The sequence below is a fragment of the Uranotaenia lowii genome, chromosome 3 (genome assembly GCF_029784155.1).
Source record: "Uranotaenia lowii strain MFRU-FL chromosome 3, ASM2978415v1, whole genome shotgun sequence".
NCBI lineage: Eukaryota > Metazoa > Arthropoda > Insecta > Diptera > Culicidae > Uranotaenia > Uranotaenia lowii.
In genome coordinates, this window is record NC_073693.1 from 133,823,434 (window position 1) to 133,847,772 (window position 24,339).

Genomic DNA, 24,339 nt, shown 5'->3' on the forward strand with positions numbered 1-24,339 from the left:
ATTGAACGGCCCCTCGTCGCTTTGTTTACATTAAGTCTTAGCTATCATTGAATGTAAGTGTTACTTTTGTTTTTTTGGATCTCGAACAGAAACGTAGCGCTGTTGTTCCTAGCTGGCAAACGGCAGAAGGTTCGTGAGCTGTCTGATATAAATTAACGAGCCTATAGTAAACAAAGAGACGAAATGTCACGATTGGAATTTTTGATTTTCTGTCAGTGTCATTCCAATCGAGCAAAACCAAGCAGTCTTAAAGGCAGCCCTACAGCAGGGTTGCAAGCCCATTATTTCAAAAGGGATCAGAATGCGCTTCTTTGTTTACTGTAGTTTCTTTAATATAAATGTGTGCAGAAGTTTTGTATACCGTACAGTTGGTGGGGGACGCCAACCTACTGTGGTGAGTGGTGACACCTGCCAAGGCGAAGATCGTCAAAAAGCGTCTTAACACGTTCGTCGCCACGGCACCCATATTCGGGTGACGGGTGTATTTCCTGGGGGGCCCCGTCACATCAAAAAGCGTGTGACGCTCTCTTACTTGAGTTTACCGCTCAGCCTCGCCACACGTTTCAAATATGGGAGTTCTCCCTCTTTGCTTTCTCTCTCTGAAAATTTCTCGGGCCCGGCTAGTAAAACTACCAAAATGAGCGTGGCGACGAACGTGTTAAGAGAAATCTTCGTCGTAGTGCCACTAAATTGGCAGAGGATCTCAACATATCGGATCGAAGTCTCCCTCGGATCCTGAAAGATAAACTTCAGACCAAGCCCTACAAGATCCAAAAGGTTCAAGACCTTATGGTGAAGCAGAAACTAGAACGGATAAAAAGAGCAAAGGCGCTGCTGAAGAGGGCCGCGGAAGTAAAGTTGAAGAATATCGTGTTTACCGACGAGAAACTCTTCGGGCAGAAACACAGTGCACGGAAGCGAGCGAGCGAGCGATTTTTGAATGAACCTGAAATGAATTTCGCGCGAACATTTTTCAGGATCGTTCACAGTGCACGCGACGAACGGGATGCGATTTACACGGAGAAAAAACTTTATGGATAGGAAAGGAAAGAATATTTATGTAAATCAATTTATAGGGAATTGGAAGAATAATTTTTAAGACGTTATTTTTGTTTAAATCATTATTAAATAATTCGTAAGTGACATTCAATTAAAATTTTTAACAGCATCATAAAACCATTCAAGTATTTTTATCGCCGAATCCACAAACCGGAGTTTTCATCACTATCAGCGACGGCAAATTTCACTGACGGCAAATCATGTTGACCAGACAAATCCACGTCACGTGACTCGCAGAATAAGCACCAAAGATTTTATTTCAGAACCCACCTATATTCTCTAGCGATTGTTATACCTGCTATGTTTTCGTAAATAATTATTGTAAGCGAAACGCGAATGTTCTAATTATGATAGTCTGATTGGGATAACTGGAAAGGGAGTCACACGCTGTTCGTTGTTCGGGATTTATTTTGTTTCTTTGCTGCGGAGATTGGCCGCAAATCCAATCGATTTCTATCTCTTCTATAATTCAGGTAAGGAGTTTGGTCTTGTCCGATGATAAGCTCCCCTAGCTTGCTTTCGTAACGAACAGCTAACTCCCATTTCCACGGATTCCTACCGGGTTTTTTCTCGACTTCGGGGCGGCCCTTAGGGGTCGAAGTACGGTTCCCTTTTTAGAGTCCCTTCCGCTTCTTTCCCAAAATCGGGAATCAAAAGGAACTCGCGACCGAGTCTCATCAGCTGGGCAAGATAAGAAAGGGTAGGTGGTCTTCCAAACGGAAGTGGCGCTTAAGCCACCTGATTAAAACCGGAAGCGTGTCGGGCCTCTCGTTATATATTTTCTATCACAACTTCATTATTATCAACAATATTGTTGATCATACGCGAAACTAAAGCTCAGTTGATCGATAGCAAATTATACATCTTCAATATACAAAAAAGATATTTCAAATCAATGTTATGCAGTCCGAGATATGTGAATATAAGCAGAAGTACTTTTTTATTTTTCCAAAATTTCATATTTGAAGCATACCTCAAAAACTGTTCTACTGAGATTTATTTCAATTTCATTTTCGGATTCAGTGCCCGATTTTACATTATAATTGATCTTCAGCTAAAAAAAATGCTGTAAGCTAGTGAAATTGTTCCTTGACCCGCCCAGATGACTCTTATCAATTTTCAGCTCAAATGGACAATGCTCAGTTTTGTATTTAATTTTGGCACCACGATATACACCATTTTAAGCAAATTGTGAACTAAAAGAGCTAAATGTGGCATAAAAACTTTGAAAATAATTCAAACACTGTTTCAATACATCTCATTTTAGTGAAATGTATTTCAAAAAATCAGATTTTCATACTGTTAGATATTCGGATTAGCATGATAGCAAGGACATCTTTTACAAGTTACTTAGCATTCAATATATTGATTGAAAATATATTACTATTTCGTACATCTCGGTGGTCGAATAGTTAGCGTGGTAAAAAGGTAACCGCTGGTCCACTAATGGCGTGGGTTCGATTCTCATCTCGGTACTAAGTGTTAAATGTTAATATTAAGTAAAGCCGAAGCGGCCAAGACAGAGTACGTCTTTTTTCCCAGGTCCCGTATTTGTTATAAAAATTTAAAAAATGTTTTTTCGGGAGTATAATGAATTCATCAGGAGTTAAAATTTTCATTAAAATATCTATATTTAAACCAGATAATTATCACAGCACATTGTCTAATATTTTTGAGCCACCTTCAGTGCCATTGCCTGGATACCAATCCAGCTCTCCTTGACACTTTCTTCAATATGCGATGGCGGCGGATTGAATCCTCCGCTTCCACCACCAGGCAGTTCCATCGTGATCGAGATCGGAACTTCGGCTACGGCAAACGCCCAATCATCACTTCCACCGGCAGCTTCATAAAGCACATTGGTCGAGCTACCCACCTCGTAACGGCCACCTGTTGCCTGTTTGATAGCCGATGCGCCAGCCTGGGCCACCTCATCGAGATCGTCAACCGTTTCCGGAAGAGCACTGGTCCATCCCCAAGGATAGAGCAGATAGTTTCCGTACGAATGCAGCGTCAGATAGAACTTGCACTTTCCTTTCAAGCTCAGGAGAGCATCTCGTACGTGCTGAGTTTCCGGTTCGGAGAATGCAGTCTCGCCACGGAAGGTATCGGAACAGGAAGAGGCCGAGGCACCGACCTCACCCCAGTGGAAATCGAAGTTCCGATTGGCATCGGTTCCGAAGCATTTTTTTCCAGATGGTTTACGAGTCTTACGCCACATGCGTTCATCCGAGTGAGAGTATGCGTAGCCATCGGGATTGACTACCGGAAGGATGATCCAGGTTAGGTTCGCGAGGATGTCCTGGTGTTTATCGGCGTGTTCCACGAGCTGGTTGATGGCGTAGAGGGCAGTCGAAGGAGCGATCCATTCGCGGGCGTGAATTCCAGCATCCACAAAGATTACGGCATTGCCTTTTTTCTCGTTGATGGTAATCGTCTTCATTGATCGACCCTCGTGGGAAGTTCCGATTTCCTGAACTTTCACCGAGGATGCATATTTAGTGGCCAATTCATCCAGATAGCTGTTGATGGCTTCGTGACTCAGATAGGTGGTAAGAATGTTTTCTGATCGCGAAAGCTTTCGTTTAGGACTAGGATGATCAATTGTGCTGAAATTCGCATTTTGGTTATAGCACTCAGAAATTCAGAAATTGCATTATTTTATAAATACCTTTCAACATTGTGGATCAACTCGGTGAAAGTGATTCCATGGCTCTTGAGGGCATTTATAAACTCCTGCTGGTGCTCTGGAGCCACCATAACCTTGGCCGAATCTCCCACCCGTTTGGTCAAGTGCCAGAAGTCCAGATGAGGGTTCGAGAGCTCCAACTGACGGATTGTTGCCATTTGTTGCTCGTTTTGTTGATTGACGTTATAAACTTTATAGCTACAATGAGAGTTAAAGTTAAACAAATTATAACCGATTGCCGGAAACATGCTGTTAAGTATTTATTTCAATAATACCAACCCATTATACGAACGGCTGGCGGCCGTCAAAGCCAAAACGGCACACAGTATGGCTATCCTTGGAATCATTGTAACGTTACACAACTATTGAGTTCTTATGAAAACAAGCCAAACTGGAGCTGAACCGTTATCGTTGAACAACTGTAGCAAACTGATGATAGTGTTCACAGTTCAAAGTGCTCTTATATATTCTAGATTTACTATTCTCAAAACTATTGAGACTTTAGCTGTAATCAATGATTTCAAACACGAGATTTCTCTTATCTAGCCGTAAGTAGTTATCGCGCGCAAAGGTTTTCAATATGCCGGGCTAATCCAGATAGTAGGACTCGAGTGGTTCCTTTAATGGAATGTGAATAGGACTTGGGTGGGGTACGTGCCTGCCAGATTGTCTTCGGAAGCAAGGCACTGGAAAATCCCGATTGGCACAATGGCTTCTGAAGATGTCGGTGTTTATACTGATTTTTCTATGAGTCAGAGTGTTAGCTAGTCAAAATTATTAAAGTTATTAAAGTTATTAAAGTGATTAAAATTTATGTTATCATATAGTTGAACTAAATTAAATCTGATTTGTTAGACACAATGTGAGAGTCATTAATTTTTCTCCTTAAATATCTATAACTAAAGTTTTTTTTAATTCTCCTGTGGCGTGAGGTTGCATGACATTTATCATAGCAGTTCTCAGGTATTTATATGAGTTAAGTTTTAAGTGATTGTTAACATTTTAGTTTACAAAGTGAATGAAATGATTTATTCATCGAGGTGTTTGTAAAATTAATTACTTCCTGATAGTTCTTTTACATTTTCATGAAACTTTGGCGTAAGAAGTGTTGAATACTGAGCTTTTTGAAAATATTTTTTCATATTTAAATTTCTTATCAATTGATCCAGAAATGTTGAAACAGTTTCTCGGTTCTCGGTTTCAGTCTCAAAAAATCATAAAACAATGTTTATTTACTACATTCGACGTTTCGGCTTGTTTATTTTGCCTTTATTAAGAAATCTTGCTAGTTGGAAATAGTTTACAAAATTTTTCAAGTAATAGTGTATCAACTAATCCGATTCCCTACTTCTATTTGTTTTATTATTATGAGGACAAGACAAAAGAAATATTATGTAATTAAATGTTGAAAACAAAACAAATCAAAAGAGTAAATAATGATATAATATAAAGCTATGTGTGTGTTTAAATCTTTTAGATGAAAATGCGTATAAATATAGTAAATAATGTGTAAGATTCAAATATAGTTTAATTTATTTTTAGAGGGTTGCTCTTAAGGGAAATTTGGAAAAGTTATTTCTGTCTAAAGTGTTTCGAAGATTTTTAGACTTTTTTGAAGTCTTACAAAACTGCTCCTTTTTTATTTCTTCGAGGTAACTATTTTTTATAAATTTCAATGTTTTATTTAAATCTTTCAAAGAGCAAATAAGACCAAACATCAAGAATTTTTGTCACAAAGATTTTAAAAAATGTGCAGGTTTGTAAAGTAATATATAGCTTACTATAGCCGTTAGAGAGGTTTGCCGCTTTAAAAGTGGAAGAGTGTCCCGTGAAACGATTGCGATAATCCAGGGAATTTCCGAACGCAATAAACAAAGTTCAATTTCCAAAAAGAAAATCATAAAAATAGGCCACAGTCAGCAAGGACAATGATTGTTCTACCTTGATATTGTGTATTTCAAAAAATCTGAAACATCGTTGGTCGACTAGTGTTTTCATTTTTCCTTGTCGAAAGTCGGATGACCGGACTTGTTATCTTTTTAAGTTGATATTTTTCGGTGATTGTTGAGCCAAATAATAATAATTTCTTTACGTTTCGGCCGACTGGACAATTTCAGCCATCTTCAGAAAAAAATTGTGTCGCCGCGTGCTTCCGTTACGGCTGTCTTACTAAATTTAAATTTAAATTTAGTCAGACAGCCGTAGCGGAAGTACGCGGCGACACAATTTTTTTCTGAAGATGGCTGAAATTGTCCAGTCGGCCGAAACGTAAAGAAATTGTTATTATTTGGCTCAACAATCACCGAAAAATATCAACTGAAAAAGATAACAACAACCGGCGGTGATCAAAACTCGTAAACAAGAGCGGACTTCCGAAGTAAAATTTTGTGCTAGAGCGATAGTAATTGTCAGGCCCGTGCCAAGGGCTCGTGTATGGGGGGAAGGGGGGTTTCGGAATTTTAAGTCAGCTAGGGATAATATAAATTTAAAAAATGAACAACAAATAAGCAAATAGATTTCTATTGATTTCTCATTTTCTTTTTACGGATTTTTAACGACAATCAGTCTCAGATTTTTTAAGTAAAATCGACTATAGTTACTACGGTAGTAAAAAAAAAACAATCGATTTTACTTAAAAAAATCCGAGACTGATAGCTGTTAAATATCCTAAAAAAAATCAACCTAAACAGTCGATCCATTCATAAATAAAACCATTTTTTTTACTCATGTATGACCGTCACAAGTGCTAGGAAAAATAATAAGTTTAAACAATACGATTCAAAGTCAATCAGAATCAAATTGATTCAATCAATGCTTTAAATTAATGCGGTTTCCGATAAGTTTTTGAAAAATTATTCAAAATGATTTTTTTTTTGTAATTTCCTTATTTGAAACGGCTTATACCTTGAGGAGATTCAAAATGATGATCCTTATGACAAACTAGAAATTTGCTACAAAATAAATTTTAAGCAGTCTAGATTACAAATTTGAAATCAATATTTCAGAAACAGCAGAAAAAGAGTGCGAATAGAAAATTTCGAATAAAACCAGAATTCAAAGCTTCGAATATAAGAATCAGTGCACAGAAAAAGAGTATATTATAAATTATAACACCAGATTTAAAAAGAAATCAAACCCCAATTTAAAAATATATTTTATACTTCAGTTCATCATTGAAAGCTTAAGCTGACAATGTACAGGTTGGAGAATGGGTGATTTTTTGAATGATTATTAAGGAACTGAGAGAAATATAAATTAATATTTCCCGATTTTTTTTAATAAATATTGAAAACAGAAGCATATACTAATTTGCTTAACATTGGACATTAAAACTAAGCTTTACATCTGCTACTTCGAATCATTTTTCAAACTTTGCATTAATGCCTTGATTATTAATTAAAATGATTAGCTCTGAATATTTTGTCCTCGTCTTTTGGAATATATGATCCTAGAACAAAATGTAGAAATTATGTTTTTCTTATCAAAAATTTATATTTCAGGGCTTCCAAGAAGATTATTTTTTCAAAACACATAAAATCAGGATTTAAAAACAAAGAAATATTTACTTATCAAAAATATTTTAAAAAATTTAAAAAGTCTGTCTTAAAAAATCGGTAAGTTTATTAGGAAATCAAAACAATATATGAAAATAGAAAAAAATGAGTTTTTTAACAATTCAGAAGGAAATTTTTCAATACAAATATCATGACATTCTATAAACAATTTCAAAGAATTTAATTGATTACTCAAGCAAACAGCTTTTTCTAGCTTTTAGCTTTAGCTTTTGAAGATTTTAGCGTTATGAACTCTATTTTTTTGTCAGATTTTGTCTGTCACCTCTAATTTTGGTGATATGAAGTTAATGAGTTTTAGAATGAAGTTGGGTTGAATTTTGAGTGAAATCTACATGAATTTAAAAAACTGATCCTGAATTTGTTTGTTATACTTATTTAATTAAGGGATAATATTTTGATGAATATAGACAACTATCATCACTTGTGTATAACTGACATAAGTGAAGAAAATTTAAAAAAAAGAATTAATTACATTCAACAAATTTGTCAAATTCTGCAAAACGAATCGATGTTTTCTTTGATAGATATCTAAAATTAAATTTGGTTTAACACTATTCAAAACATGGTGAAAACTCTCGTTTATTTTTTCAAAATGGAGTAAAAGAATTAATTAGAAATTCTCTCCAACTTTTTTCGCAGAAGTTTAAAATACTTGCGGTCTTGAGGAAAGTTGATAAATATTTTGAAACCTTTATTTTAAATTTTTAAGGGTTTGCCATAACATGTAGAAATTTCTTAAATGATTTTAAGCTATTACCCAAAGTTATTTAAAAAATTAAAGCTGATCGAAAAAAATGAATATTTGAATCAATGGCCACCAAATTAATCATAATAAGTTTTTAAATTCTTTACAGCTTGGGAAAATGTGAATTTTGTGGTCTTGTGTAATTTGTCAAAAACCCTTTTTAAATGTAAAGTTGAGCACTGAGAAGAACACCAAAAAAACATGCAATTGAGTCTGAAATTTGTTTCATGAAAAACATTTCATATTTGCATAAAATTTGTAATGACAAAAACGATATTTCAATGACCAAAGAGTTTAGTAATAAATTAATGGATGCAAGGTTTTTGATTTTTTTTTTGCTAATTCTGTTGAACCTTTTGAGAATTGAACACCTTATAACTTGATGATGTGTAAAATTATTATTCGATGCATGAATATTAAAGTTAAAATGATTGGTTTCAAATTCCGAACTTATTTTGTTACACTTCTTAATAAAACGCATTCTTAAGATAAGATTTTTATGTGTCAAGATTTGAGTTTCAATACAAAACGTTTATTGAATCGCAACTCGAAACATACAGTATAAAAAATAAGTTTCAATTCGTCAAAGTCATATAATGTCGTTTAATGAAATGTCTTTGGCCTACAGTGATTGAAGAAAAACTTCCGCCGGAGGCTAACCAATTTTCTGGTATGTTTGTTTAAACTTATTAATGAACACATTTTTCGGATCAACATATTTCCGGATAATATAGTAAATTTATTTCTTGATCTGGAAATTTTACTTGGACACCATCTGCATCCTTGGAATATGTTATTGATTTGAATATATATGTATGTATAAAAAATGGTTAAAACTAAAATTCCAAATAAAACATCACTGAAATCAATCGATTTGCTATTGCTTTATCGAAAGTTATTAGCCTCTGTACAGTTGCTCATAGACCTGTTGTTCCTACAGAAATTTCGATTCCAAATGAAACTTGTAGTGATAGTATGGTTTCAAAACATAAAAAGTAAAGACTTAAGACATTTAAGGACTAAGTTCAAACATATGAAAGAACTCTTATTAATCCGAGATGCTGACTTGGTTGTTCGCTATCCAATTTTTAAAACAATTTTACTTACAATACTTTCTTACGTTAATAATGTCTTTTTTCCCTCTTTTAAAACAATAGATGAGAAATAAAGAAATAAAGAAATAAAGCTTGAAATCAAACATGGTTGAAAGAATCATTTCATCAATCAGATCAATCCAAACACACAAAACAATCAAATGTCAAACTGAAATATGCCGAGTAATATTTGTGAATTAAAATTCAGTATCAGCTTAGGAGAGAGATTATAGTCAAAGTGCTGACAATTTATTGTGACGATTGTAAAAACCTACAACTGCACTTGAAAATGGAAAATAAATTTTAATCTCTTTCAAGTGCTTCAAGAATGCTATTTATAAATGATGATTTGTAAGGTCTCGTTTGCCGTTTGTTGTGCTTTAGCGAATTGAAAAGAAGTTCAGCTTAAAGCCTTTTGATTATTTTTTAAACCCTTATACCCTACAAACAAACAAACAAAAACATACATATCATTCAAGTTTTTTTTACAACGCTTGAACACTTCAAAGAGTCTTATAAATCCAAGTTTTTCCCATGCTGTAGTCCCAACGTGCAATCTGTGAAAAAAGCTAGACACAACTTTCCCGTTTTTTTTTTTGGATAGCATCCCGCGAACTTCCTCTTTTCTGATACATGAATCCTGCCTGAATCCCAATTTCCAACGGACAGCTGTAAGCTTATTTGAACCGTAAGGAAAACGTGAACGAATGTTGTTTGGAATATTGTAGCAAACATTGGATACAATTTGCTCATAGTACGTTTCAGGACGAGTTGGAAAATAGTAATCTTCATCCATTGAATAAAACTTTTCATTTTCAGATAGAAAATGGAGTAGATTGGATGGAGAAGTTCACAGTTATTTTGTATTCTATGCGCATCAACCTATTTTCTTTATGCATTTTCCTTCATTCGGTTATTTTTATCATGATTACGTTACGCTTTGAGAAAACTGTGAAATTACTATTTTTAACAACTGTCCTATAACTGTTTTGTCCTTCTTAACAGTTTTAAATCCACCGCAATCAAGAAATGTTTACAAAAACAAAAAGATAAAAGCCTAAGAGTTTTGGTCAGGAGATTGAATAAACTTTCATATATACTGGAGAAAAAAAATGCTGGCTTCGGTAATTTATTCTTGCTGTGTTTATTCGAGCGTCGTGGAGGAATCCACTTAATATATTATCTCTGTGCAGCAACTGACATATTAACGAAAGGAATGAGAATACTTGATCCCTGGGGATACTTGATTCCTTCACTATATCTCGAAACAGGAATGTCTTTCAAATATCAACTTTTCTAGAAAAATGTGCCAAATAGAACAAAACAACAATGCTGTTATCTCAACAAACTTTAAAAAATATTTTTCGAGTCATTGAACTTTGTTTGAAAAATTTAAAAAAAATTTGATTTGAAGATCTATTTTTATAACTCTAAAATGTTCCTCACATGAATAAATTATAATAAAAATATTCATTCTAATATGTCAATCATTAGAGTATAAAATGAACTTCATAATGCCATATTTTCAAACCAATAGTAAACCCTCAATTTTTTTAAGATAAATTTTTCCAAAATGTATGTTATGGGCCAAGTAATCAAGAGATATATTTTTCTTCTCAATGAATCGTAATCATCGGTTTTCATGAAATTACTTATATCTGTCCAATAACTAATAATTCAGTAATTATATATTATAAAAGACTAACAACTAATATCTAAAAACTAGAAAATTGCGCCTTAAAGTATACAATAAATCTAGGGTAGTAGACAAACTTTAAGAATTCTCTGTGTCTAATTTTGCCAAGGGTCAAGGCACCCTGAAGTAAGGATCAAGTCTCCTTAAGTAAAGGATCAATTCTCCTGTAGCTTAAAAAATATCACAATTTTTTAAGTCTCTCAAAAATACTTCTAGTTCATCTACGAGTTCATGTATCGTTCTAATGTTTGGAGCATATAAACTTGAAATTACACGCTGTCAGAAAATGCAAAAGACGGCGAGTTGCTAAATTTTCCCAAAAAGATATGATGAAAATAAGAAAAGGGGATCAAGTATCCCCATTCTCTTCTTCAGTTTTTAGCGCCTAAATTATTAAAATATTTCAGAACATCAAAACAAGCTGGCAACATTTAACATTTGAATTTATAGCTAACGTACAAGGAGTTTTGTAAAGATCATTGGATGTTTGAAATCAGGGTGACCAATATGAACGAGACCGACCTATTTGTTAATTAAATTACACATTCAATTTTTGAGCTATTCTTAAATTTTGCAAATTTACAATTAATTCTCTGGCCACAAACATAATTCAAATTTCATACAAACATTTATTGGTAATCATTAGCATTCTTATGGGCTACACTATGCAGCCCTTCAATAAAATAATGGCACTACCTTTTCCTTTTATCAGAAATCTTACGCGTTTAGGTTAACAAAAAGCTGTTGAATATATCGATGGGTAATTTAAGCAGAACATTGGCAGTTTTTAGGGAATTCAGGATTGTTGATAAGATGGTATAAGAAATTGGATTTGTATTCAATTCTATAGATATAAATTTGCTTTCAGCAAGCATTGTATCGTTATCAGCTATTCAAAATCCAGACAGTTGATAAAAGGAAAATGGTGAATAACCCCTTCAACAATTTCAGACTAATAACATTCATTCGATAATTTGTAAAAACTTTACAAACAGAATTTCTCCAAATACAATGCATAGATTATTTGAATGAATTTGAAATGTATTTAAGATCCCTGTGGATGCACTGCACTTAATGTGACTGTAGATCACTCAGCAAACAACGAGGCCTTCATAGTATCAAATACTAAGTGGGTTTTCAGTGCTGTAATTGACGCCAAACCGTGAAATATTTAGTTGCATTTTTCAGGAATCAAACATTTGCTTTTCATCCCTGGGTAGGTCAACGTTATTGACTTGTAAAAACCAGAAAGATTATGGCACACTTTTAACTCATTGTGATTATTTAGCCCCTGATGACATTCGATTGGACTTACGAGTATTGATAAGGGCTGTAGTGAGATCTCCAAATACGAAAATGACTCTTCTAATAAATCAATCTAAACAACCTACGACGATATCTTTAGTCAAAATGGTAGTTATTTAGAGATCAGTATCTAAAGAATTTTGTTTTACTAGATAGGAAGTTGTGGCCAATAATATCGTGAAAATTTTACTTGAGATTTTAGCTAACTTTGTATTCAAATTTATGGTTTAGGTGGATGTATAACGTGCCTACGTTACTTTTCATCTAGAGACATAAATTAAATTTGCATTTTGAATTGTCTATTTCTATTTCCAATATTTACAATGTAACATACAGCAGTTCAAGCTAACTGAGGTATCCTCCTGATACGTACAGTATTTTGCAAATTAACAGGTGTTCGATTAGATCAAATATACACGATTCTTGTTCATGCTAACCTTTTCATCGGGATTTCAAATCAGCTGAAGATTGTCGCATATAAATACTTATAGCAATAATGTATTATCGGAACACGCTATAATCTCGTCGATAAGAAGCTATCGTATGCAGAAAATCTATTGACGGAATTTCGGTAGTTAAGATTAGCGTTCATTATAAAACCAGCCTAAAATCTACGCACAACCGGTAGTCATTGAGCGAAATGAGGTTCGGTGCAGTGTTTTTGATTCTGGCCCTGGCCATCTTGGCCAGTGGGGAACAGTTCTCCTACAGGAAGTACGATTTAATAACCTAACGTGAAACGTGCCACCGTTCGGTTAAACTTATCAGTGCATCTTGTTGTTCTTGCCGTTGTTGGTTTCCAATTTCAGTTACAAAGTGTTCAAGGTGCAACATTCTACGCGTGAAGAGTACATGGTGCTGAGGCAATGGGCAGAAAAAATAGGAATCGATTTCTGGGACCGACACAGGATTATGGTCCGGCCGGATGTCCAGGAGCAGTTCGCTGCTTTTTTGGAAGCTCGTAACTTTTCGTACGAGATTATCATCGAGGATGTCGAAGTGTATGTAAATTTTCGATAAAGAATAATTGTTAATTAAGGCAAAACGGTTGATTAAAGCTGAGTGTGAATGATGAATATGGTACATTGAAATATTGATAATCCAACCAAGGATATTGGACGTGGAAAAACTTTATCAATATTGGCTGAATGATTTCTAATCAATCTCGTTCGACTTGTGGAAGCACTGAAAACAGAGATATAGATAGATCTATAGATGTTCAATCTCATCAGGTTTGAATTGAAATGCCAAAAAGCTTGACTTTTCCTCAAGAATTCCCTTGGAGGAGGACGAAAGGAATTAAAGGTCTCAGGCCTTAAAGTGTGTAAAATTTACTCATTACATTTAACATGTAACATTTTATTATTTGAGGAACTTCTTGAACACAGCATTAGAACAGTCAAAAGAGCAGCGGTATAATGATTAGAAGCTGTTATGAGCATGGTAGTGAGCATGGTAGTTTTGGCAGTTATTAAGCTTAAAATACCTACCCTTAACCAATAGTTTATTGGTTCAGTTCGTTTCTTACCGTTTTCAAAGAACTTGTTTGACGTTACGTCTAGTTTTAAAATTAATTAAAATTCACCAAAGCATCAGAACGTTGAAGCCTAAAAAGTTGAAATTAGAGTTTGGTTAACAAAAAATTTTCAAAACCTAGCTATAGCTATAGCTCATTATAATTTTTTTTTATTTCATTTTTATTTTAATCAGTATGGTCCAATAATGTAAATACAAAAAAAAACCCACAAAAAGCAAATCCCTTTTAATTTTAAAAACAAAAAGAGGCTGGATAAAAATAATTTCCAGACTTTTATAATTCTTCATGTTGGTCTGAAATTTTCTCATTACTTTTGAAAAAAATATCATTTTCAGGTACAAAGCTACCAGAAACGTAATAATTATTAAGAACAATTTATTTCGATTTTTTTTAAAGAAATATTTATTTAGCCTTTTCAGACCAGCTGCCATTTCTGTCTGGGTTGATAACTTTTCAAGAAATTTTCACAAAACCTAGTTCAACTATCCAACTAACATTTCACAAAATTTCAAGACTGTATTATAACTGGAAAAACGTTACAGCTATTCTCGTGAAAAAGGGAAATTGACTGTATTTTTGACAGTTTTCATTGAAAGTTCTTGAAATATGGCCAAAAGATGTAAAAATGTTTGATTTAGTATCTGACCGAGTTTCATCAAAATCGATTGACGCGATCGAAAATGGGACCGGTTTAAAAATGGTGTTCATTATCGCACAACAAGCGATTTCATTTTTTGTTGGACGGGTGTTTGTATGGAAGATATTAAATCATCTTTTTATTGGATTTTTCCTTCACAATTTCAAAATTTACTACTTAAAATATAGTAAATTGGTAGAAACTTCATTGCTGCGTTGTTTGCAAATAGAAAATATTCAACAAAGAAGAGTTTCTAACGAAAGAGTGAATATAATACTCTCTTCAAGTTTATATGTAATTACGATTACGATTACCGTAAAACGGGGTAAGATTGATAACTTTTTATCAATATTTCTCGATTATTTTTTCTGCTAAGGGGAATGTGGCATTAGGGTGTTCCAAAATTGCATAACTTCTGGGAATCTGAGGGCTCACCCTTAAAATGGTAGGTTAAGATGTGCAAAACAAACTTTTGTATGGGGCCGACTAAAAATAATCATGTTTAGAGGTTCCGCAAGCGCGATCTTTGAAAAAAGTTCACTTTCAAAAGAAATGATTTTAAATAAATTCTGGTTCCAAAAATTTTCATAAAGTTTATATATTTTATATTTTTGTAATTTTGTTTTGGTTAAATACTACACGAAAAAATGGAAAATGAACCAAATTTGTATTAAAATGTAAAACAAACAAGCTATTTCCAAGAAAAAAAAATTTTTGGGTCCAAAAATTGTGTATTCAACTGACCAAAATGTGTACCAAGCGTAAAATATTTTTGATACCAATGCCATCAAAAGATGCGGATTTTTGTGCACTTAAACTTTGATGAACATAATATGTTGTTTGTATCATTGTGTGAAGAGCTATTCACGGTTTAGTCCTTAATAAAAATCACAATTTAGGATATTTTAAATTTAATTTATCCAATTTGTTTTAATAAATATCTACTTTAAAATCAAAATACTTGCAAAAAAAGACTTGAATGGTTTAAGGGAGTCATCAGATCAATGCAATCTTTGAACAGCCATAACTTTTTTGTTTTAAGTCCAATCGAGTTGCAGTCTTCAGGTGAAATGTTAGTCTTAGTTTAAATTTTAATAAAATCTACATAATCTAGCAATCGAATGGTAAAGAAAAAAATGTATGATGAAAATCCAGTTTTTTATGCTTCTTTGGAACACCATATCTCAGAATCCCTTTCACACTTGAGATCCAGTGCAACCCTTTCCTGTTGTCCGATTCCGCTCAAATTTAGCATATGGCCTTCTGATGACTCTCTTAAACCATTCAAGATTTTTTTTGCAAATATTTGGATTTTAAAGTAGATATTCATTAAGACAAATTTGATAAATTAAATATAATATATCCTAAATTGTGATTTTCATTAACGATTAAAAGGTGAATAGCTCTTCACACGATGATACAAACAACATATTATGTTCAGCAAAGTTTAAGTACCTACACAAAAATCCGCATCTTTTGATGGCATTGGTATCAAAAATATTTTACGCTTGGTACACATTTTGGTCAGTTGAATACACAATTTTTGGACCCAAAAATTTTTTTTCTTGGAAATAGCTTGCTTGTTTTACATTTTAATACAAATTTGGTTCATTTTCCATTTTTTACGTGTAGTATTTAACTCAAACAAAATTAAAAAAAATATAAAATATATAAATTTTATGAATATTTTTGGACCTAGAATTTATTTAAAATCATTTCTTTTGAAAGTGGACTTTTTTTCAAAGATCGCGCTTGCGGAACCTCTAAAGATGATTTTTTTAGTAGCGCCCAATACAAAAGTTTGTTCTGCACATTCATATCTACCATTTTGAGGATGAGCCCCCAGATTCCCAGAAGTTATGCAATATTGGGACACCCTAATGTGGCATGTTCCATACTTTTAAAATCAGAACTGGACTCATATGAACGTAAAACATGGTTGTAGAATAATAAATTTTTGCCACTTTAAATTTGATTTTAAAATTTCGTCTTTGTTTAGAATTTGATGTTTTGGTTTGGGGTAATATTGATCAGTCTTCATTTTGACGGTTTTAACGAGTTTTCTTGATCATACAGGATACAAAACACCTTCATAATATTTACAAATGCTTGTATAGTAATTGATAAACTAAGGCAGTTCGTGTGTTAAGGCCGAACAACTTATTTTTTATTTACATAGTATTCCGTCTTACGACATAACTTGACGAACATAATTCCTAAAACTCACTCGGTCCATGGCAACCGTTCTCCAATTTCTCGGGCACCCCACGTTCGCCAGATCACGCTCCACTTGGTCTAACCACCTCGCTCGTTGCGCCCCCGCTCGTCTTGTTCCTACCGGATTCGTGGCGAACACCTGTTTTGCAGGACAGTCATCCGGCATTCTCGCAACATGTCCCGCCCAGCGTATCCGGCCAGCTTTCACCACCTTCTGGATACTGGGTTCGCCGTAGAGTCGCGCGAGCTCGTGGTTCATCCTTCGCCTCCACACCAAGGTTGCCGAAATCACAGAAAAATCTGTAATTTCACAGAATTTTGAGCAAATCTTCATCACAGAATCTGTGTCACAGAACACAGAATTTTGAAATTTTCACAGATTTCACAGAATTTTGAAATTTTGAATGGATTTCCGAAGTTATAATTTTTTCGGACAGTATCAAATTTAGATTTCTTACTTTGAATTAGAAAAGTATGATAAGATTGGTTATGGTAATTGATTTTGTCCAACTATATTGTAAAAAAGACCAAATTTATCATGAATTTTCTATGAAATTCAGTGAAATAGCATCACAGAAATCCATCACAGAATTTTTGGGTTAAATCACAGAAAGTCAGAATTGTTTTTCTAAAAAACACAGAATTTTTTTCGGCAACCTTGCTCCACACTCCGTTCTCCTGTATGCCGCCAAAGATGGTTCTTAACACTGGTCGCTCGAATACCCCGAGTGTACGCAGGTTCTCCTCGAGCAATATCCATGTCTCGTGCCGTAGAGAACAACCGGTCTAATGAGCGTCATATACAGGTTACACTTCGAGCGAGGGCTAAGTCTTCTCGACCGCAGTTGCTTGTGGAGTCCATAGTAGGCACGACTTCCGCTGATAATTCGCCTCCGGATCTCACGGCTGGTGTCATTGTCTGCGGTCACCAGCCGAGATAGACAAAGTCTTCCACTATCTCCAGCTCGTCGCCGTCGAGCGTGACCTTATTATTGCTGGACAAGCGGGTTCGGTCGGTCTCGGATCCGCAGGCAAGCATGTACTTCGTCTTGGACGTATTAATCATCAACCCAATCCTTCCTGCTTCGCGTTTCAGTTTGCGGTAGATCTCCTCCACAGCCGCAGATGATCTGCCGACTATATCAATGTCATCGGCAAAGCAGATAAGTTGACTGGATCTGTTGAAAATCGTGCCCCGCATTTCGCCCACCGCTCGTCGAATAACACCTTCTAGCGCCACGTTGAACATAATGCAGGATAGACCATCACCTTGTCGAAGCCCCCTGCGCGATTCGAATGAACTCGACAATTCACCCGAAATCCGCACACAGCACTGCGTTCCATCCATCGTCGCCTTAATTAGTCTGATCAGCTTCCCGGAAAAGCCGTTCTCAACTATTGAAATCGAAAGATGATCAATGATGCTGCATAAATAAAGGGGCAAAATTTTTTAACATTACTAATACAATTTTAACTGCAAAAAAATTAAATTTTGACTTCATTCAATTATCTTGGCCCTCGCACTATACCCTTTAGAATTTTTCCTTCAAACTTTACCATTTGATAGGACTTCTAGCCTTTAGTCCCAGATTGGCTTACTCTTTGAAGACATCCCTTTATTTAAATATCTTAATTTACCTCAAAATACAACAAAAACTACACCAAAACTATAAATTAACTAAGCAAAAAAGTTGAACAGTCACATAAATAAACCTGCTGCTTCTGAACGCTTTGATTTTATCAGGAAAGATGTTTGTTTGTAAGCCTTCGAAAAAATAGATATTTCAAGATTTTGAAATATCATCTGTATTTATATTTGAGATTTTCAAAAAAAAACAATTTTTTCCCAATTTAAAACTCAACATGTAGGTTTTTAAACGTAGAAAAAAGTTTTAAGATATTTTAACTTTAGACTTGACTTTTATGATTATGTGGAAAATTTCATGTTGATCAAAGCTACCCCGGTGATCAGTACGATTTTTCATACAAACATCCGTTTCAAAAAGAATGAAATTGCCTGTTGGGCGATAATGAACACCATTTTTAAACCGGTCCCATTTTTGATCTCGTCAATCGATTTTGATGAAACTCGGCCAGTTACTAGATCAAACATTTCTATATCTTTTGACCAAATTTCAAGTAGGGTTAGTATTCCTACTTTGGACCTAGAACCTACTTAAGTCCTAAAATGCCGGAATTCGGAAATAACTCTTTTCGTTTGCATAAATTCATGATACTCCTATGCAAATGATGAGCTCATATTCAACCCTTATCCTATCATACAGCTATTCGCCATATAAAGTAATTCTAATAAAATTTTCAACGTTAAAAAAGTGCTTTCTCTTTAGTGGTAAAAATGTCAGCTCAATTAGTGGAAAGCATTTCGAGAAATCAGAAAGATTAAAAATAAATCGCATTATTTAACAGGCAAAACCTAATTTTAAAGTAACATTACCATTCCAGTGATTAATGTGAACTATTTTATCTATTTTCTTTTTCCTGATATAATAGAATCATTGGAAAACCCGGAAAATCGGTAAAGGGTCCAAAAATAGGACACTTTTGGCCATGATGTTCCATTTTAAGATCTGTCATCATTTTTTTTTCCAATATCAACCAATCAAAAAAATTGCAAATTTTCATAAGGCGTAAGGATATTGAGTATTTCTTAAGCTTACGTTTATTAAACTACAAGTAAACACAAAAAACCTTCTTACTATTACGCTGCTGAGGAATGTGTTGATTGGGAAAAGTTTGAGATATTCATAACAGAAATTGAGGGGTTTATTTGAATCGTTAAACATCTAATATTCGCTAATATTCGTTTTTTTATGTAAAATAAAATATTAAATAAGATTTTTTATAAATTCTGGAGAAATCAACTTTTTACTGGTATTTTAGATCTAGGTCCAATAAAGGGTATTAGCCCAGTACCAAAACAAGAACAGTAGTTTAAAAGTAGGAAATTTCAATCATCCATATCTTTGTACATCTATCAAAAACGGTAAAACCAAGGATGAAAACTCTCATTGAAACTTGTAGATAATACCATTAACTACGAATGGGTTTTCTAAAAACCTCAAATCACCCGTCTATGGTAAGAAAAACATGGGTATATATAAGCCACCACTAAAAGGGTTCTAAGTAGAGCAACTAACCCTATTTTCAACCCATTTTTTTGTGAAGTGATAGTTAGATAGATGAACTAGATTTTGTGGAAATGTCATAAAAAAATATCAACACAGAGAGAAATTGCAGCTGGTCAAAGTTGGAAGCAAGTGCGCTGCTTCACACGATTTCATTGTTTGTTTGTTTGTTGTTGAATTATAGAGACTTTAAACTAAAAGTTCATTCATCTCTTAAACGTTTTCTTTCATTCTTGAACGCAACTGTATTTATAGACGAATAGAAGATTAGAAAAAGATGACAGCTATTGAAAATTATCGAAAAGAAATAAATGCAAAACATTTTCATCACAAACACTGCCGGGGGGATTTGGGATCATCCCCTCAAATACATGACAATTTTTTTAAATTTATTTTTACGCCCTTTTCGTTATTCGGGTCCTGACCATTTTGATCGGCCACATCTCAGCCATCTTATGACATATTGCAATTCTTTTGATCTCTTTTCTTTTTAAAAACGAACACAAACACATACAGGATCTCAATGAAACATGATGTTTCCTCGAAGAGATTCCTTTTTTCTTAACTCTAAGCGTAGGTCTTTCGAGGATATGATGGCTAGCATCTTACAAATGCTAAAACCTGAAGGCTATCGTCTACGCCACGGGCGGCGGCAAAATGCACACAGTGGCAAGTCAATGTAATCATATATTAGGGATAGCCTGAACAGCTGAAAAAACTTTTCAGGTGCAAGAGAACTCATGCGACCCTACATATAACGGTGCTATTTCTCGCGTATCTCTGTTATCAAATAACGTATTGTTTATCTGGTAAGCTGATTTGGAAGCTTCCTGAGTCGAACTTGCTTTATGGATATTTAGTCGAAATATTTTTGAAGACTAACTTCATTAAACCTTTAGCTAAAGTTTGATCATTTTCTGATAATTTGCACCAAATAGTCCGACTGTTCAAAAAAAAACATGCAAATTTGTATTGACCATAACTTTGTTGTAATCGCAGTAATTGCAGATCTAATTCGCTTATTTGCTAGCATATAAATCCAATGTAGAATGAATTGAGACTAAAATTTCCGCATAGGAGTTCTGAGGAACATTCTATTGCTTTTAGGTTTCAAATTAGGGTCAGGGGTCGTCTATATTATCTGTTCACTGATTTTACGATATTGTCTTGATTATGCATAGGATTGTAATGAAAGTTGGCACATATGAGTCTTACCCAGACAACCATTTGGTGGGTATTTCGAATTTGCAACACGAATATACATGCAAATATACGTGTAAACAAATCGTATATAATGCACTAAAACCAGTATATACGTATCATTTTGGAGGCCATATATGTAGGTACATCAGCACACATATTCTTGAAATGGATTGTATTGTCGTAATAAATCATGCAATGTATTTTAATTCGATAAAGAATATGCATGGGCCGCACATTGTAGGTACATATATACGGATTGTCGTAATAAAATCATGCAATGCTTTTAAATACGACAAAGAATATGCATGGGCCGCACATTGTAGGTGCAGATATAGGAAAATGAGTTTAAATAACATTCAATACCATATAATCTGTAAAATTAAAGACGACTTCTGGTTGTCTGGGTAGAGTAAAGGTAATCGATTGCAGGTGTCAAGTTTAGTTTGGATCGTGATCCAAAAAAGGGGTCGTCTTATGTTAGTTGTTGACTGTTTTCGCGATATTGTCGTGATTATGCATCGGATTGAGATGAAAATCTGCAGATGGGGGTTCTGAGATATAAGAAATTGATTTCAGACAGCAAGTTCCAGGTAAACGGTCGAGAAAAGGGGTTCTGTTCACTGTTTTCATCATACATATGATTTGAATAGAAAACATCCACAAGGAAGTTTTGAGCAACATAAAATTGGTTAAAATTTTTGAATTTCGGGCCATGGGACGGTAAAAGAGGTCGTCCACATTCAATTTTCAGTGTTTTGTGCAATAGTTTTGTGGGAGGCAGTCAATTGATACTTGGTCCCATTTATGTGTGAAGTTCAAGCAGGGGAGTCGTGCATATAAACAAATAGTACATGTTTCTGTCATATATGTCGTGATTTTAACACTCTATAATAAATTTTATTTTGATGCCAATCAACCTCTTGAATTGAATTTTAAGTTGAAGTACAAGAAAAAGTGGCAACTTTGAAAACTGTTAAATGTTTTACCCAATATTCTTGAATAATGCATCGAATTCAATATTCTAACTTTATTGAATTTGTTACTTGCGTTTCTTTGGTAACAAGGAAAAGTTTATTTCCAATTTCGTAAACGCTCCTTTATTCGTACGAAGTTGATGGACACGTTTTAAAATTCTACAAAAACAATAAATTTTAATAGGAAAACTATAAGGTTTGTTTGTTTTTTCTTACGTTTAGTAGCTTTTCCCAATATGGTTGCCTCCTGTCTGAATTTCATCTATTTGCCTCCGTTAGCCACCTTTAATATTAATTATGCTAGGTTAAATTTGAATTCTGCTGTTTCTCAATTAATTTCTCACCTAGACTCGACAAAGCTCTCGGTTGACGTGATAGTTTGGGAACTACGTACTTCTGTAGTGTTTCCGTATAGCCTAGATTCAAAAGTTTCGAGTTATTCAAAACCACTTAAACATTACATGTACGCCTACCTGCACTCGAGCGATTACACCTTTTCCACCTCCATGCCACTAGTTTAAGTAAGAACTTTAGCACTATTTAGCCCTGTGCTCAAAGATTCGATACAAAATTAGGATCTTTGCTGATGCAACCTTAACTTCTTCTTCTTTTTTCTGGTTTGGAGCGAAGGGCTCCTATAGGAGGGCCAGTGACTCAACCTTAACACTAAGCGCGATTTACCTCTTCTGTTTAGTTTTTGTTTTTCTTAATTTACTTTCCCGCTTAATTAGCCAAATTCACTTCTCACGTACGTGTGAAGTCATCTTCTCATTGTAGAACTGTCAATTGAGATTGGGTTTGTTCAATACCGTTTTCGGTATCGAACGTCAGTTCAGTGACAAACTTCATCTTGGCGAATTAATGTTTGAAAGCGAATCGGAGTTCGTACGGGATCAACTAGTGTTTAGTATTAAATAGCAGCGAAATTTTCCATATAGTTAAAATGTTGTCACAAATTCTATTTGATTTTTCGACTTCTGTACACTTGAGCAGGCTTAAATCAAACATTATTTTGCAGCAATGCATTTTTATTCCTTATACATAGATGACTCTAGAGATTTTGCACGAGATATTAAAATTTTTGTAACATCACTATGTATTTTATAAAAGTTTTGTTCTAAACTAGACATTGATTGATAACGAAGTACTGAAGCATCCTACCAAGATATTTAAACATACACATAACTTGAGAAGTCATTAGACTAAATAGCAGCGAAAAAAAATGAGATTGAATCTACATTGTTTCTTTCCAGAACCGTTGAAGCCGAACGCAAGTACAACGAGGAGTATATCCGCGCCAAAAAGCTGTCCGGCAGAAGCACGGTCGATTTCGAACACTTCTGGCGCTTGGATGAGATCTACAACTATCTGGATGAGCTCGAAGCCGAATATCCGCAACTGGTCAACGTTGAAACTGTCGGTACCACTCACGAAGGTCGCCCGATCAAGGCCATCACCATCTCCAAGAACGGGGGCCAAATCGATGGTTCCCGACCGGTCATCTTCATGGACGCTGGAGTTCATGCTAGGTATGCGGATAGTTGATCTTTAAGGTTTTGATCATTTTTTAAAAGTTGTGATTTTTCAGAGAGTGGGCTGCTATTTCTTCCACCCTGTACTTCATTCACGAAGTAGTGGAGCACTACTACGAATTCGAAGATGATTTGTTGGAACGAGACTGGGTAATCGTGCCGGTTGGTAATCCCGATGGATACGAATATTCGCATACGAATCAACGATTCTGGCGTAAAAACCGAGTTCCTGTGTCGATTTTGTGCTACGGCGTCGATCTGAATCGAAACTTCCCCTTCGAATGGGCGTTGATCACCAATGTAGGTGAACCAAGCAGGTTTAACGTCATAGTATTAAAACTTCGTCACGTTCACAGGTTTGTTCCGACACTTATGGAGGACCGTCTGCAGGATCGGAACCGGAAACCCAAGTGATCATGAATCTGTTGGAGCGATACCAAAGCAGTGTCCAGTTGTACTTGGCCGTCCATACCTGGGGTGACATGATCCTTTATCCTTATGGGTACGCATGGCCTTTCATTCCGGTTGACAACGAGGCCGAGCACATTGCCATGGGAAATCGGGCTAAGGATGCCGTCACTGCTGCCGGAAATCCCAACTATGTCGTGGGTAATAGCGCCGAAATCTTGTACATCGCCTCAGGTGCCAGTGATGATTATGCCGCTTCGACTGGAATTCCTTACGCCTTCACCTTGGAACTCACCGGAGGCGGAAGCGGAGGATTCGATCTTCCACCGGAGAGAATTGAAGAAGTTGGCAAACAAACGTTCGAAATTTTCCGGTCCATGGCCATGGATCTGTAAGCAAACTTAAACTCTCTTGAAAAATAAATTGAATATTTCGGAATTTTAGAAAAGTGAACTTTGTCTTGGGGGTTTCCTTTTAGTATTATTTTAATGCTGCTCAGTCTTGTGAACGTTGCCTAAATAT

At 34.9% G+C, this 24,339-nt stretch overlaps 2 protein-coding genes across 2 annotated transcripts; one reads left to right on the top strand and one right to left on the bottom strand.

Annotated features, from left to right (window-relative positions):
- Positions 1-2,665: 2,665 nt before the first annotated feature.
- On the bottom strand, positions 2,666-4,196 carry LOC129755039 (carboxypeptidase B). The gene is made up of 3 exons (XM_055751338.1): positions 4,028-4,196; positions 3,731-3,946; positions 2,666-3,668 (listed from the first exon to the last, which is right to left on the bottom strand). The coding sequence occupies exons 1-3, from the start codon at positions 4,093-4,095 to the stop codon at positions 2,723-2,725; spliced, it is 1,230 nt and encodes a 409-aa protein (XP_055607313.1). The 5' UTR covers positions 4,096-4,196; the 3' UTR covers positions 2,666-2,722.
- An 8,548-nt stretch (positions 4,197-12,744) lies between these two features.
- On the top strand, positions 12,745-24,265 carry LOC129750995 (carboxypeptidase B-like). Its single transcript, XM_055746228.1, has 5 exons — positions 12,745-12,877; positions 12,973-13,164; positions 23,131-23,406; positions 23,466-23,709; positions 23,766-24,265. Exons 1-5 carry the CDS (start codon positions 12,804-12,806, stop codon positions 24,210-24,212), a joined length of 1,233 nt encoding a protein of 410 aa, XP_055602203.1. The 5' UTR covers positions 12,745-12,803; the 3' UTR covers positions 24,213-24,265.
- The last annotated feature ends 74 nt before the right edge of the window (positions 24,266-24,339 follow it).